General features: G+C 32.1%; 1 protein-coding gene across 2 annotated transcripts in view; it reads left to right on the top strand.

The window, feature by feature from the left end:
- The window catches only part of LOC145284902 (uncharacterized), a 29,176-nt gene extending 14,342 nt beyond the window's left edge, over positions 1-14,834 (top strand). Inside the window, exons 3-5 of one of the 2 annotated variants that reach the window (XM_080133978.1) lie at positions 1,004-1,127; positions 2,950-3,036; positions 5,090-14,834. In XM_080133978.1, coding sequence (XP_079990104.1) covers positions 1,004-1,127; positions 2,950-3,036; positions 5,090-5,414 — 536 coding nt within the window. In that variant the 3' untranslated portion in view covers positions 5,415-14,834. The remainder of the gene's footprint in view (positions 1-1,003; positions 1,128-2,949; positions 3,037-5,089) is intronic. The other variant, XM_080133979.1, reaches the window with a different exon arrangement.
- The last annotated feature ends 562 nt before the right edge of the window (positions 14,835-15,396 follow it).

Here is a 15,396-nt window from a genome sequence, read left to right as displayed (position 1 = left end):
AATAATCAAAGAGCAAGGTATAAGGGTGGATCCTGGCTAGCCTATTTTTTTTTTTTTTTTTTTTTTTCTTTGAATGTTTCAGGAAAATGAGTAGTTTCGCAGAGGAAAGAAAAAAAAAAGAATGTACATATTTATTTTAATGCATTTTAAAAGTTGTATATATAGACATCAAACAACCTTCCCATACGCACACATATTCGTCCTTTCCCGACATGGGTTGGATTTTAAAAAACTGTTCTCTTTCGCACGATCTATGACTTTTTCTTTTATCACATTTTTATTTCAATTATCCTGAAGATGTCCTCTGAAACAGGGACGAAACGTTGATTTTTTAATAATTTCATTCGGTTTTTTCTATTTTTCTTTAAACATAACGTCAACCACCGCTGGTATATTTTTTCATTCCTTATACATATATATATATATATATATGCCAACAGAACTCACCCTAGGTAGGTTGAACATAATTCAACAGGGTAACTAATTTTTGCTTCACAACTTGTAAACTCTACAGATGCTCAAATATTTAATAATCATTCTCATTTTTTACAGAAAGGTTTAGTATTTAACGTATTTTCACATAACTGGTAGGCAGGTTATTGGTCTGTAATTAATTGAGATTGTTCTTTTCTCACTGCATTTTTTAATCAATGCAAGTCTCCCTTTATTCATCAGGTGCATTAGTCGAATCCGTAAACCTTCGTCATTTCATATGAAACATTGATAATGTTTTGAACGAGTTTACTTGATCCCCGATGCAGCAAAATATGGCAAAAGGTCAGCATGTGGGGAAAATCAGCATCACTTTGATCCGGTACATAAATAGTTGAGAACAAATTCGCTGAAATTCCTTGATAACAGTGTATCAGGCGATTGCCAATAAGTCCCTTCCCAAAGGAGGAGGAGGAGGTAATGCCTGGGAGGATTCACCTCCTAAGATGAAGCAGAATCATACTACATTTCAAGAAAGAAGAAATGCCAATTGACTTGAACTCTTTTGCAGGTTTGGTAGAAGTAAAAATACCTTGTAACAAAGTGGAACTTCACCTGTTTACGCAACTGATGGACGATGAAAAGACAAACTTGATTGACTACCAGAAACTCAGCCATGGCATCATAAAAAACAGGTGAGCAGCATTTTTTTTAAGCAACGGAAGAGTCAACAACAACAACACACACACACATAATATTTTAAAATAAATATTAATAATTATTTTTATACCTACACTAGTGTTTATGCAATCATCAGTGTAGGAAGTGATATTTACTGCTGATCAGGAAATACGAACCCAGTCACAAAGTTATCTTTGACTTCATAGGCTAGCACCTTACCTCAAGGCCACCGGCAATTAACACAAGAATTGAAGGAAATTAAGTGCCTATAAGTACCAAGTCAGTGGGCATGCATAGTAAACTGTCAGAGAGTATTCTATGACAGGAAGTCATAATATTGCATTTGCGCTAAAGTTGAGCACTTTTTAAAAAATTTCTAAAATTTCTAAAGAGGGCTCAACTTTAATTTCTTAAAGGAGCTCTATAACTATACAGACTTTAGTGTTTCATATTTATGCAGTTATTAATATCGGAAATGATAACTACGGCTGGTTGGGAGATTTGAAACCAGTCCCACATTTGATAAGATACACTTGAAGAAGTTTGAGGTTTACCTCAACTGAAACGTTGCGCAAATGAGAACAGGTGTCTGAATAGTTCAAATTGTTTTACTACTTTTTAAGCATAACATAAAATTCTGTTGTATATTTTCCAAATTAATGCTTACCAATAATTAGCAAATTATTCTTTTTTCCTTCCAATTATAAAATACGTTCTTTGCATAAAACTAAATGAAACTAAATATAGCCTGCATTTGAACCCCTTGTGCCGTGCTACAAAATTGATAGTGAGTAATTAGTTTAGTAACGAATTCTATACAAATAAGTGAACATATACACATATCTAACTTTAGATAAATAATGATGATGAGTAATATTAGAATGGATGGCTGAAAAAATCCAACCGTTTGTAAAAATAATTAAAAAGGAAGTCAAAATTTGTTAACTTGTTTTTAATAGCTCATATAATCGACGTCCTCTTAATGTATTTTGTATGTTGATATGTTTGAATCAATTTATAAAAAAGTGAAAAGTATTATTTTGGAATTTTGGAGATTAGGATTGGTTATTTGTATTATTTGGATTCTTTAGACTACTGTTCTCATCTTGAGTGTCATTTTCACAATGTTTCGGTTGATGTAACCTCCGACCTTCTTCAGGTTCATCTTGTCGAAATCAGGAATGTTTCTGTCAAACTCGAAAACCTGGACGGAATTTCAAATGGAACCCTTTATTTACTTCACAGAGGCAGCATGCTCTCGTTTCGTTAGCCATGATTGGCTAGAGGTCCTAAGTAATTTGCAATTGTATTTTTCGGTCGCCCACACTGAGAATTGAACCTTCAATCTTCAGGAGAATATCACTTTTACACAGCAGTTAGTGTATTTGGAAAAAATCAATTGAACGTGATCCATAGCAAGACTGATAGAGGTCATTGTTTCCCATTGTTGAGGTCAATTAACTAGTTTATAACTAATTGTGTTTTATGGAAGTATTTTTACTTTTATGTTTATTTTGCCTTTTTTAATTGATTCCATTTTTTTCTTTTTTTACTGAATCATTATCATTATTATTATTATCATTATCATTATTATCATTATTATTATTATTATTATTTGAATAAGATTTTGAAAGTGAAATGCAATCATTACAATATCGTTCTCATTAAATCATTAATTGAACTAATTTTTCATAAAAATAATGACTTTGTTGTTAAAATAATGTTTTTTTTTTTTTTTTTTTTTTTTACCTGTATTAAAAATTATCATCATTATTATTTTCTATTAAAAGTTTCGGTAAATTGTATTTTTAAATTTCGGATACCTTCTGTTTGTAGGATGGTCGAATTTGCTGAAGAATTGGAATATTGTGAGGTTTGTGGAATGGGTGAAACAGATGCGACATTCAATCCCAAAATCAAAAGGTGAATTTCTCTTGTACTAGCAGGCCACCCAGGATTGCCCGGTCATAAAAATATGCTTAAATATGATATTTTGATGAATACATATTTCGTATTTATTGTTATATTATATTGGACGCAATCAAAACCAAAACGTTTAGCTTTCGATTTACTTTTTCCTTTGACACGATTTACGATTTACACTTTTGCATTGATTTTCCCCAAATATAATGTTTCACATAGGTTCGAATACCCTATATATTAAGTTTCATGTCTGTAGGCCAAAAACCGACAGAGGAGTTTAATAGGCAAGTATAAATCATGTAGAATATCTGCATGAATATAATTACATGTAATAGTTTACTAAAAATGATCACCCCATAAGAAAACCGAAAAAAACTAATAGGGAATTAATTAAAATGAATATTTAAAAGAATATGCAAATAAGCAAGATCTTTTGCAGATGAATGCAATTCCGCGACTCATATATAAGAAAGTTGTACTTTCTTTTTAAATAAATAGAAAAAAAAAGTTTTTTAATATATAAATACACAAAAAAACAAAAAACACAAATTTATAGGAGTAGAGATAGATAGAAGAAAGAAGAAGAAGATTTATGGTTAGTTCCTCTCTCATTTAAATATTGTATAATGGGTAGAGAATCTAGTGGTTGATTATGGATTAGGATTGTTCGTTTATTTCTCCAAACATTTTACTGTTTCTACCTTGAACCTTGTTTGTCGGATGTATATTTATTGTTTACGTTCTTCCATCACAACAAGTGACTACATTTGTATTTTAAATAAGATATAGCTTTCATTTTAACTTGTCACATACTTTTTTTTTAATTACTTATAAGATCAGCTGTTAATTTCTCAACCCATAGAGGTCAAATCTTCAACTTGCTCGAAAAATCTGGCAGTCAATTTAGCCCAGTTTGGCACAAGCTCATTCGATGTTTTACATTCATTTCTATTTTTAGAAAAACCCAAGAATCAACCATAAAATGATGAAGAATAACAAACCAAAAAAATCCGAAGTTGTTAGAAAATGTTTTGACATTATTTTTAAATTGCAATGAAATATGTAAGAAATCTCATTTCGTCTTCCAATTTAAGAATTTTTTAAAGAAATATAATCATGTCTGTTAACAGAAATCATATCTCCATAAACATTATTCGGTTTTTATCATTTTTATGCTCCACCTGATCTCTTTTTTCCTTTTTATACATTTAAAAAAATTATTTTGTTTATAAAATTCTCCTAATTTTTAATAACAAAAAGTCAAATCTATCTGCTTTCCGAATGGTTCAGTAAGCTAAGTCTAACATCACAATATGAATAGGCATCTTCTCAACCTTATGTCCTTAAAAAATCCAAGCGATTTATTAATATATTACAATGATTCATCTTATATATTAGATTTTGTTGAAAGCCTTGAGACTGCAGATCTAAAAAATAATATAAAATAAATCAAATGTTAATTGTTATATATTTTTATTCATAATTTTTAGACTTGATTGTTATTATCACAAGCTATCGACCGCTTTACTCTCCGACCTTTTTCAAGTTCTTTCTTTAGCATTTTAGAGCTCATTAAATTTTGAACTCCACCGAAAGAATTAAATACAGTGTACCCCAAGCTTTTTTTTTTTTTTTTAAATAGTGTTTTTTGTAAACATTAACTAGCAACTTGGGATTTTTTTTTGTTATATATAAAGTAATTTATTACATCGAACACTACTCTTCTATCAACACTACTCTTCTATCAAAATGCAAGATCAATAACTGACGTGCTGACTGTAATACCACACATGATCTGTAAATCTATTAATGACGCCTTTGTTCCTAAAGTAATAGCTTTTGATACATCAAAGGTCATTGATAGAGTGTCTTTCAGTGCTAATTGACAATCTAATTAACTTTTATCCTTGAGTAGTCTTTGGGGCTTGATTAGTGGCGACTCATTAGTAAAAGCAGAAAACGTCATCCATGTAGTAGAAGATAGTCTCAACATCAAGAGATGAGCCATTTACATGTGCCTTTTATTTGTTTTTATTTTTCTTCTGATTTTCAGATATGTCCAGCTCGAACTTCGAATGTCTACTTTCAACCAAATCAGGAACCATCATTCTCATTTTTTCATTGTCGTCTTGTCGGACACGTTGATCCAGTTCCTCATCAATCAGATCTTCCTCTTCACGCAGATATCAACTACCCGGATGGCACTCTTCACGGACAGAGCATGCACAGCCGATTCTATGCTTCCCGACAACAATTCTCTTGAAGAATGTGGTTTCTTTGGATACTGCAAGAGTCACCCGCAGGAAGTAGTTTTGTTTTATGATTTTAGGGTTGATTTCACTGAGTGCTCTTTATTAATGGCTGATCATTATTTTTAAATATGAACAACAGAATAACAGTCCTTATCAAAGTATTAGAATACATACGCCAATGAAGTGCAGAGCAACAGGCGATGCGGTGGTGGCCCAAATTGTGGAGGGTTACCCAATCATATTCAAACTATTTTGCTATCTCGTAACGTTTCTCAGTACTATGACTTATACTTGAATCTCTGGAACATACAATCAAGGAGTTGGCCCCGAGTGTCTTTGTGTGTGTACATAAAGCATCATCAGCCATCCCATCCATGTACTCCAACAATCCACACTTATTTGTGGACTTCTTTGTAGATCATTGGCTGGACTCAAATGTCACCTGCAACTCAAACACAAGGTTAAATAGACGAGGTTGTAAGAACCTCATACATCAAAATCGACAAGAGAGTCTATGATATATATATTTCTTTTTTTTTACTGGGGAGTCACCACTTATCAAAACCTGAAGGCCACTCGAAGATAAGGGTTAATGAATGTAAGGTGGTAGTATAGTAATCGTTAATGATGTAAATAACACACACACACACACACACACATATATATAAAAGTGAAAATTGTGTGTGTTTGTAAGGACATTTCTATTTCTCAACCTATATACTCAACGAATTTTTGATCTACAGACTTGAAATTTGGTATATATGGTATTCAGACATGTGGAAAACTTTTTAATCAGTTTTAATCCGGAAAAAAGGGCTGCTAAGAGGTCAAAATTGAGAAATTGGTATATGGGGGTCATCGGATTTATATCTGTTTGTAAACTGTTTCATGAATGCGCATGTGTAAATCGTTCACATGACATTACTTATGTTAAGAATAAGTCGGTTTGGAAACATTTTTTTAAAGATCGTGTCAAGTTGGCCTAATATCGTACTTGGCCCACTATCTTTAGGTTTTGGTTTCGATCTCAACTCGAATATCTTTTTACTTACAAGAAGTAAGAAAACCATAATACTCACATGCACATGTCTCAGTTTCTGTATGAATTAAAATATAATATTTATGCATATTTTATGACTTTGCAATGCCGGGTGACCTGTTAGTATATTATATATATATGATATATATATATATATACATATACACACAAGGAAGTTTGAAAATTGAAATAAAATTACAGACATAGGAATAGACTCTTGTGATAAATGTTTGAGATTTTATTACCATCTTCATAAATTTAATGCATTTAAATATAAAGTTTTATCTTTTAGAAAATACCTTGGAACAAAAGGAAGGAAGACAATAGTTCAAGAATATATTTGCTAATAAACCTGCTTGCAAAACACTAGGCAATTATTTTAGATGATTTTTTTATGTTTAGTATTAGCAAATTTAGTGTGTAATTCCTTTTAATTGACCAATAAAAATAAAAAAAAAGTACCATAAATTACTCAAAGCTCTAATATTGGAAAAGGACATTATCAGCACAGCTTAATAAAGCGACCATCTTGCATTCTAGATTAATATTTGTCATAACTCGATCGTTAATCATAGGATTATCTATTAATGATTTAGTTAAAAAATCTATAATTAAAAATCATACAACAGCCATTAGCGTGCAACTATGTGCTTTATCTCTACAACAATCGCCAAATCCAATGCTGTTTCCGTAGTATCCTTTGTCATTTCTTCTGGTTCAGACAGATTCGGTATATATCATTTGTACTGTGTGTGTGTGTGTGTGTGTGTGGCACCATCGACCCTCCAAACGTATCCTAGTCATCTGTCAAGACCATGTCTGTCCATTAGTTGATCAATTCATCTAAAGTTTTCTCAATCTGGTCCAAGCTGCAGCCTGTCTTAGACTTTCCCTAAATAGAAAGTTAAGATCATCTATAAACTGTCCCTGTGTATAAAGTGTTGCAAAATTATACAAAATGAAACGATAAAATTGTCACTCTAGAAAAGATTACATGATTCCATTTCCGTTTGATGAAAACCAGTTTTCTTTTTTTTGCTGCAGATCATCTATTAGTTTATCAGTTGTGTACAAATCCCAAGAGTGTTAGAAGCCTTCTATCCTATCTGAAAGTGACACAATATTCAACAAGCGAGATCAGAGATGCACCGCTGTACAATTTATGATCTCTACCGATCTAAGTTATAACAACAGGACCATTGCTAGCACTCTCAAAATGCAAATCTGGACGGTTCAACACTTGAGAGCACAACTCAACAGTTTTCGGCCACGGTTATGGTCTTTGGTGTGGTTTCAAGTGAGGGCCGCATCATGCCACCTCACATCTTTGAAATCAGCTTGAAAGTCAACACTAAAGCGTACATGGATGTACTAGAGTTTGGTGATCCCCTGGTGCAATCAGGTGGCCACTGGCAGACTCTGGGCATGGCAGCAGGACTTGACGCCAGCCCACAAATTCAAGGAGATCCAAGCTTAGCTTCAGAAGAAGTGCTACGACTTTGTACCCCTCTTTAACTAACCCCTACTCCTCCCCCGACCTAAACTCGCAAGACTACTTTGTTTGGTCATAGAACATCACCAACATGACCTACCAAAACACTAAAGTAAGCCTGATTGTCACCATCTGCCGAATATTCGCCAAGCTCCTGCCAGAGCTTGTGGAAAAGGCATACTCCTAGTTCTAGACCCGTATTGAGACGGTGATTAAGGCTGAAGGCGGCTACATTAAATAGATATCAGCTCTACTACATAATCAAGTTACCTGAATTCATTTTTTCAATAAAAGTTTTAAAATAAAGCTGTAATGTTGTTTTCTTCAGTGCGGCAAATTTATCGTTCTACCCTGTATTTAAGTTTCTGCATGTTGGTATAACCAGAGAAATAAGGAACAGGAAAGGAATTCCAAAAGAAAGACGTCCGAAGAAAAACACTATTAGAATATAAAGTTTTCTAGTATCTGGGGACGTCTATGACGAAGGGGTGGGATTTTGCTGCTAGTTGATTGAGGATATTTACATTGTGGGGCTACACGTGAAGCAAGTTCATCAGAGCACATTCTAGGGAAGTATTCGTAAAATAAGCACAGAGATTCCACATTATGGTGATGGGACAGAGGCTGAAGCTTTGTAGATAGTGCAGGACCTATTAGATTGATTACAAACAAACAAATCGATTATGAATCTCACTGCGTGCCATAAATGCAAAAGAAAATGAAATTATCTGAAAATAAAGTGAATTTAAATAAAATCATTTTCAGAAAAGAAAACAGGAAAATAAACAAAAAAACATGTTTTTAATTATAAAAATAAAAAATAAAATTTTAATTCGAAAAAAAAAAAAAAAAAAAAAAAAAAAGAAATCAATAATCAGTAACACATTATTTAAAAGTATATTTTTATTTCAACAAATTTGAATATAGAGTTTCATCTTTTAAAAATACCTTGTTTAGAGGAAGGAAGACAATAGTGCAAGAATATATTTGCTAATAAACCTGTTTCTTCCCAAAAAGACTTTAGCCAATTTTTGTTTTATTTTAAGTAAATTCAGTTTTTGCTTTCCGCTTGATTAGCAAAAAAAAAAAAAAAAGGTGTCATAAATATTACACAAAACCTTTAACATTGGAAAAGGGCATTATCAGTACGGCTTAATGGAGAGCCTGCCTTGCTTGCGAGACCAATATCTATTACAAATCCTATTCAATCTTTGTTTCTCTCTCTCTCAGACTTGTGACATCACAAGCATAATTCTTATCAAAGAGTTTCCAACAAAAGGGGAGACAACTTCAAACCAAGTGAACTACTACTAAATCAATTATTGAAAGAGTTATAGAGTTCGTGAATAAAGGCTGCATATAAATGTATGTATGGTACGTCTGTCTTGCATTCCTTACACAGGCTGTTTGGAAAATCGATGGCATAACTTGGAGATTACGTCCTCTATGTGTAAAGTAACCCCCTTTGTGTTTAAGATTGTGTTTCTAATGACACTATTACTAGTCTTTTGTGGTCCATTTCTTATTCTACATAATCTTTGGTTTATGCTAATCCTATTTATTTATCTGCATTTGAATTTTTGTATTATAAGTTCAAAAAAAAAAAAAAAAGAAAAAGGTCAATATTTGCAGGATTCTGACCGAGTTCCCCCACCCCCATGTTGACTATCAAAAGAGACTTTACCCATCACGACTCCCAAGTTTTTTTCTGAGCCAAATAACATTTAAATAAATTTTTTATTTGGTAACAATTTTTACCTGTGTTTTTCATGGTTTAACACCAGACCCAAGCTTAGTTTATCTGTAACCCTGTCACAGAGACAGTGTTTATCTATCCCATACAGTGCACCCTAACACACATTGTACATGTTAAGTGTCCACAATAACTAATGTTGATTAGTATTTAATTCAATGGCCAACAACTCAAACTGAGCAATTCCAGACCTACATACACGTATAGAACATAGTCAAAATTATGTCATTGATTCTTCAAAACACCTGTATTTAAAGCACAGTAAACTCAGCACTTTCAGATAGGATGTATGATATGTTTTTATTGTGTTCCAACCCACAAAATAGAATAAACTTTAATTCACATGGACATGAGGTGCAATGGATGAAAATGTTAAATAAAAATTCACTTCTAAGTCTTATAGAGGTTGAAGGTTCAATCCTCACCCAAGTGATACTAAAAATAAAATAAAAATTCACTTCTAAGTCTTATAGAGGTTGAAGGTTCAATCCTCACCACAAGTGATACTAAAAATAAAATAAAAATTACTTAAGTATTATATCCGGTCATGGTTGACAGAATGAGAACACTCTACACTATGGATTAAAAAAAGGATTCAGTTCGAAATTCTGTATAGATTCATGAGTCTGACATAAAAAATCCCAAGTTCGACAAGAAGCACCCAAAGAAAGTCACAGGTTACAATGGCTGAAGCATTGTGAGAATAACATACAAGTAAAATTGCAGTTTGCATAATCTAATTAATGCATTTTATCCTCTTTTAAAAATAAAATAAAGAATAGACATCTATTATCTGATTGGAACTTTTAACAGCAATCCAAGGTTTTTAAAGTGTTTTTGGCTTGAATCTGATTTTAAAGAAAATTTTTTTATGAGATCAAATTGGAAAAATGGATGAAAAAAATAATAAAGAAATAAAAAAAAATAAAAAAATACAATAAAAATAAAAAAATAAATAAAAAAAATATAAAAAAGAGGGCAAATTTAGGGATAGTCGTTTTGACTAACTTAAGTAATGGCATATAGTTTTGAAATTCTTTAAAATTATTTCTGTGGAGAAGGATTCGCCAGTTTGCAAGGGAATTAGAGGAATTGATTTTTACATCCGTTCCAACTTGATAATGAGAAGAGTGTATGTGATGAAATGGATATTGGCATTGACTTCAGTATTGCAATTGTAATAAAATAAAAAGAATGCAAAGTCTAAGTTTTAAAAGCTGTTTAAGGGATGAAAAAATTCTATTTATAACACTATATTCGATTTTGGAACAATTCATTTTAAAATGTATAAAATTGTGACATCAGATATTTCTCAATTATTTGGTGATCAATCTTACTTTTTTTTTTCTTCAATTTGTGTGCACAAACAAACATATGCTGTAGATACAAAAAAAAAAAAAAAAAAATTATCACTCCAAAGACATTTCTTATATTCACTGAGGAACAAACATTTTGCAATCATGTCCAGTCCAACCTGCTTTCACATTTGGTTTTACAAGTGAAAATTCTTTTATTCAGAAGAGAATAATAAATTCTGTTGTCTTCAAAATAAGAGAAAAAAAAAGTAATTAAAAAATCAAAATTTATTGTTTTGATTTTTTTTATAATTTGATAAAACCGAATTTTTGGAAAGATCTCTCCATTTTGATAGGAAATCCTTTTAAAATGGAGAAATTATTTACAAATATCTTTGACTGTTAATTTACTTGCTTCCGAACAAAAACAAGTATGACACAAGGTCAGTTTAGGGCAAGGGAAATACATCGTTGCGATATAAACATGCCAAATAAGATAATTAGCTCACTTGCATGAGGACCGACAATATTGAAAGCAAATTCTGGAATTGGGCTTTTTTGGTATTTTTTTACGACCTGCTCCAGCGTAGTATAAACACCCCCAACCACCCCATGTTAAGAACGGCTTTTGAGGTTGGGGGTGTTTATACTATGCTGGGGCATATCGTAAAAATTTACCCCCCCCCCTTTTTTTTTTTTAATGGCAAAACATTTTTTAAAGAAGTTTAAATTCTCCCAAACAGTTCAAACAATTTTATTTGAAGGTCTTCACATTTGGAAGGCTGTTCAGTTGATTGCTTTTTTTTTTTTTTTTGTACTTCAGCGACTTTTATGAAATGTTATTTTAGATGACATTTTTGTAAAGAAAAATGTATGATGTATACAAACATCAGAGACTGTCTGTTAATCTCTCTTAGATTATTAAACAAAGAAACATGAATTTTAGTAGGAATGATCCTTTATTCTTACAGATTATTCTCAAGAAGAACCACAAACTAGGGCTTCATGACTTTTGGGTACATTTATCCCCTAGAATGATATATTATATAATTTTTTGCCTTTATATAAATATTTTAACTACATATTTGTAAACATGTTGAAGTTATAACGTTGTAAAGCCTTAGCTTTTTTAGGCCAAGTTAGGTTGGAAGCAAAAAAGACAACTGAATCCATTAAAACCATAGTTATTAAATTTGGAACTGATATTGTATAGTGTGCAAGTAATTGTGATGCAAAGGTTGTAGATTTTGCCAAATCACACTTTCCCTCAACCAAAACTGCTTGATTTCAGTGGCAAGGAGAAGGGCAGGTTGACTAAAACAATCCCAAGATAAACGCACAGCACATCCAGCACCTGATATTCCCAAATGGTTAGCCATTTTGTACTGGCCGAGTTCAACGTTGCTTAACTTCAGTGATCTAATGGAAATCAATGTCTCAATATGATTATGTTGTACACAATGTTCATCAGTTCCATGTTAATCAGGTAGTTCTGACGATACCACGTTGGCATTGTCTTTACTTTGATAAGGACGCATTGGAATTCATTAGTGTTTGCTGAGTCATATTTTGAAACACAGCTTTCGAACATTTTACTTATATGCATAGAATACTTGTTGGTAGTTATAACTAGGGCTATGACAACAGCATATTCTTTTCATTGTTTTGAATTTCGAGTATATATCAGACAAAGTTAGAGACAATCAACCGATAATCACATCACTCTACATAAAAACATGATATCAATAGATATCTACCTATATATCTAGCTATTATATTGTTACTGGTTGGGTAATATAGCTTTCATATATATATATAGTTCAGTGTTTAGATACAATAGATAACCCCTGTAATGGTAGTTGCATGTGTAATAATGAAGCAAAAGTTGTGTAATATGTAACCCCACATCTCCAGTGGTAAGGAGAAATCCTGCAATGTTACATCCCTGTGCTTATTGTGCATTTATGGCTTCTCAATGTAAATACCCTTGATAAGCCTGACAAGCAGCAAGATCAAATGCTACCAGTATTAAAGTCCCTGCTTCCTGAATGTACCAACAAGCAGAAATTTAAATGTAATGTGAACAGACATCTTGCTGCACAACTCCCCACTTAGGATGCTCCTTATAAATATTACTCCCTAATCCATAGCAGTCCCATCCGTCTCAGTGGCAGCATGCCTTGTTTGTGGTAAAGTGAAGAAAAAACTTTAACACTCTGATCTTTGCTTCTACTGATATGAGACATTTCCCGTATATACCCCTTTACCAGGCCAAAATATTTGTCAAAGAAAACCGGAATAACAAGAAATATTATGTAGGAATGACCTCCTTATAATTTAGAAGCAGATATTACGATCACAGAAATACATTAAAAACAAACAACCAAACAACACTGAATAAAAACAACATTAGCAAACCACTCCTGAGAGCTCAACAAAAGGTGGGTGCTCACTGATAATCGAATGGAAAATAGTACGGCAAGCCAGCACATGTAGAAACTTAAACCACCCGTGTAGACTATGCCTGAAGGAGAAATTAGCTATCCTAAGTTAAAAATATTTTTTATTAAACTGCAGGAATGAAATAGCAAGCGCATATATACACAAAATAAATTTTACCTTAAAAACACAGAAAAAATAATGAATAAATAAATAATAACAACGATAATTATAATCAATAAATAAACTAGCATAAAATAAAAGGTAATCAAAAAACAGCCAGATTAAAATAGGTCACTTTCCAACACCACATCCTGCCAAAAATGAACAAAGACCAATCAGAGATCAAGTAAACCTGTCTGATAGATGCATACCCACTAGCTACAATAAATGAGTGTGTAAATAAAAAAGAATCTAGTTGGCTTACCAGCAACCCAGTAGCACGAGAATATATAAAAGATGAAGTAACACTGATTCCATGCAATAGCCTAACGAATTCTCACGAGGATTAAATGCAGAAAATTCTATGTAGCTTAATTGCTATATATATTTTCAAAACCTACTAATACACACACATCAATGGTAGGTTCTCTACAGTGCAATATAAACTACAATGAAATGTGGACCAAGTCACTATGGGGAGGTATGTGAAGCTTCCTCCCAGTGCACTGTAGTGGGTCCCCGACTAGAGCAGGCAATCAATCGATTTGATTGAAAAAAAAAAAATGGGTCATTTCACAAATTTCAATGACAGTAAAAGTACTGGAAGTGTGGAACATTTGTTGATATTTATTTAATTCCGGGCAATGTCGGGTTTCCCTGCCAGTTTTTGATAAGTATTAATGACAACGCATTGAAGACGATAGTGTGTTAAATATTCTTTATTGCAAAGAAAAAATAGAATTAAAAAAACATTAAAAAAAGAATTTAATTTGGATGAGGATATAAAAAAAATCTCTTAAAAAAAGTAGAAAATAAATTTTGCTTCTTGTGAATTGCGGATTTCAGGCTTTGAATGATAAGAGGAGAGTGATATGCTTAAAACGCATTGTGGTAAAGAGGAAATAAAACAACTTTAGAAGTATTTAGCTCTTCATGGGTATTTAGGACAGTGGTTACTAAATAGGTTGAGATAATGGTGAGCTGATTTATTTCATGGTTTTTATAACTCTCTAAGTCAGTGGTTCCCAACAACTGTGCTGTGGCATATTAGTATGCCACAGAATGATTATTGGTGTGCTGCGAAGAGAGAAAAGCTAGAAGCCATTTTATTTCATTTTGTTTAATAAAGACATTTAATTTCTTAATCATGATGACGTTACTCAAGTTTCTGGAATCTAAACATTTTGCGCATACTAATCAGCTTTTTTTATGGTTTATATTAGTGGTGGGACAATTAATCTTTAATCTGAATATCATTTTTTTTCAAATGTATCAGCAATTGACGTCTTGAGCTGATAATTCAAACCTGATTTCAAAATACACAGGTTGTAAAACAAAATATATCTTTTATGTGAATAAAGATTCTCCTTATATAACCTTCTTTGTTTTTTTATTATTTCATAGCAAAAACAATCTTTGAGTAGAAAATATTTTTTTGTGATAAGTGTGGTGCAAAAATTAAAAACAAATAGTCTGCCGTCATGTAACATAAAAAGGTTGGAAAACACTACTCTAAATGGTTTCAAGGTAAATCCTTTTCTCAGATCGCAACCACATATCTAGAAGATGTTCCCTTGTTAATCACTTGGAAGAATGTTAAAGGAATTGAGAAAGACTTAAATCAAGCAGCAGATTAAAACTCGAGGATCAAAGTTGTAAGATTTTTAGGGTTTCCATACGTCACATTTATTTGAATTGATTTTAAATAAATGATGTTTAAACTGGTGCATCACAGAAGAATGAAACTGACACTATGGAAATTTAAACCTATGTCCATAATGCTTATATATATAAGGAATTCATTAAATTATCTGAATAAATAAAATATAATAAAATTTAAGGAAAGTGTTGGAACGCTATTACAATCCAATAAATGGAAAATTGTTGATATTGAGAAGGAAAGACAAAAACAAGTGATTTTCTATACA

This window comes from Euprymna scolopes, chromosome 9 (genome assembly GCF_053919585.1).
Source record: "Euprymna scolopes isolate OS-2025 chromosome 9, ASM5391958v1, whole genome shotgun sequence".
Taxonomy (NCBI): domain Eukaryota; kingdom Metazoa; phylum Mollusca; class Cephalopoda; order Sepiida; family Sepiolidae; genus Euprymna; species Euprymna scolopes.
Note: the sequence above shows the minus strand (reverse complement) of the source record. Positions and strands in the feature narration are given on the sequence as shown.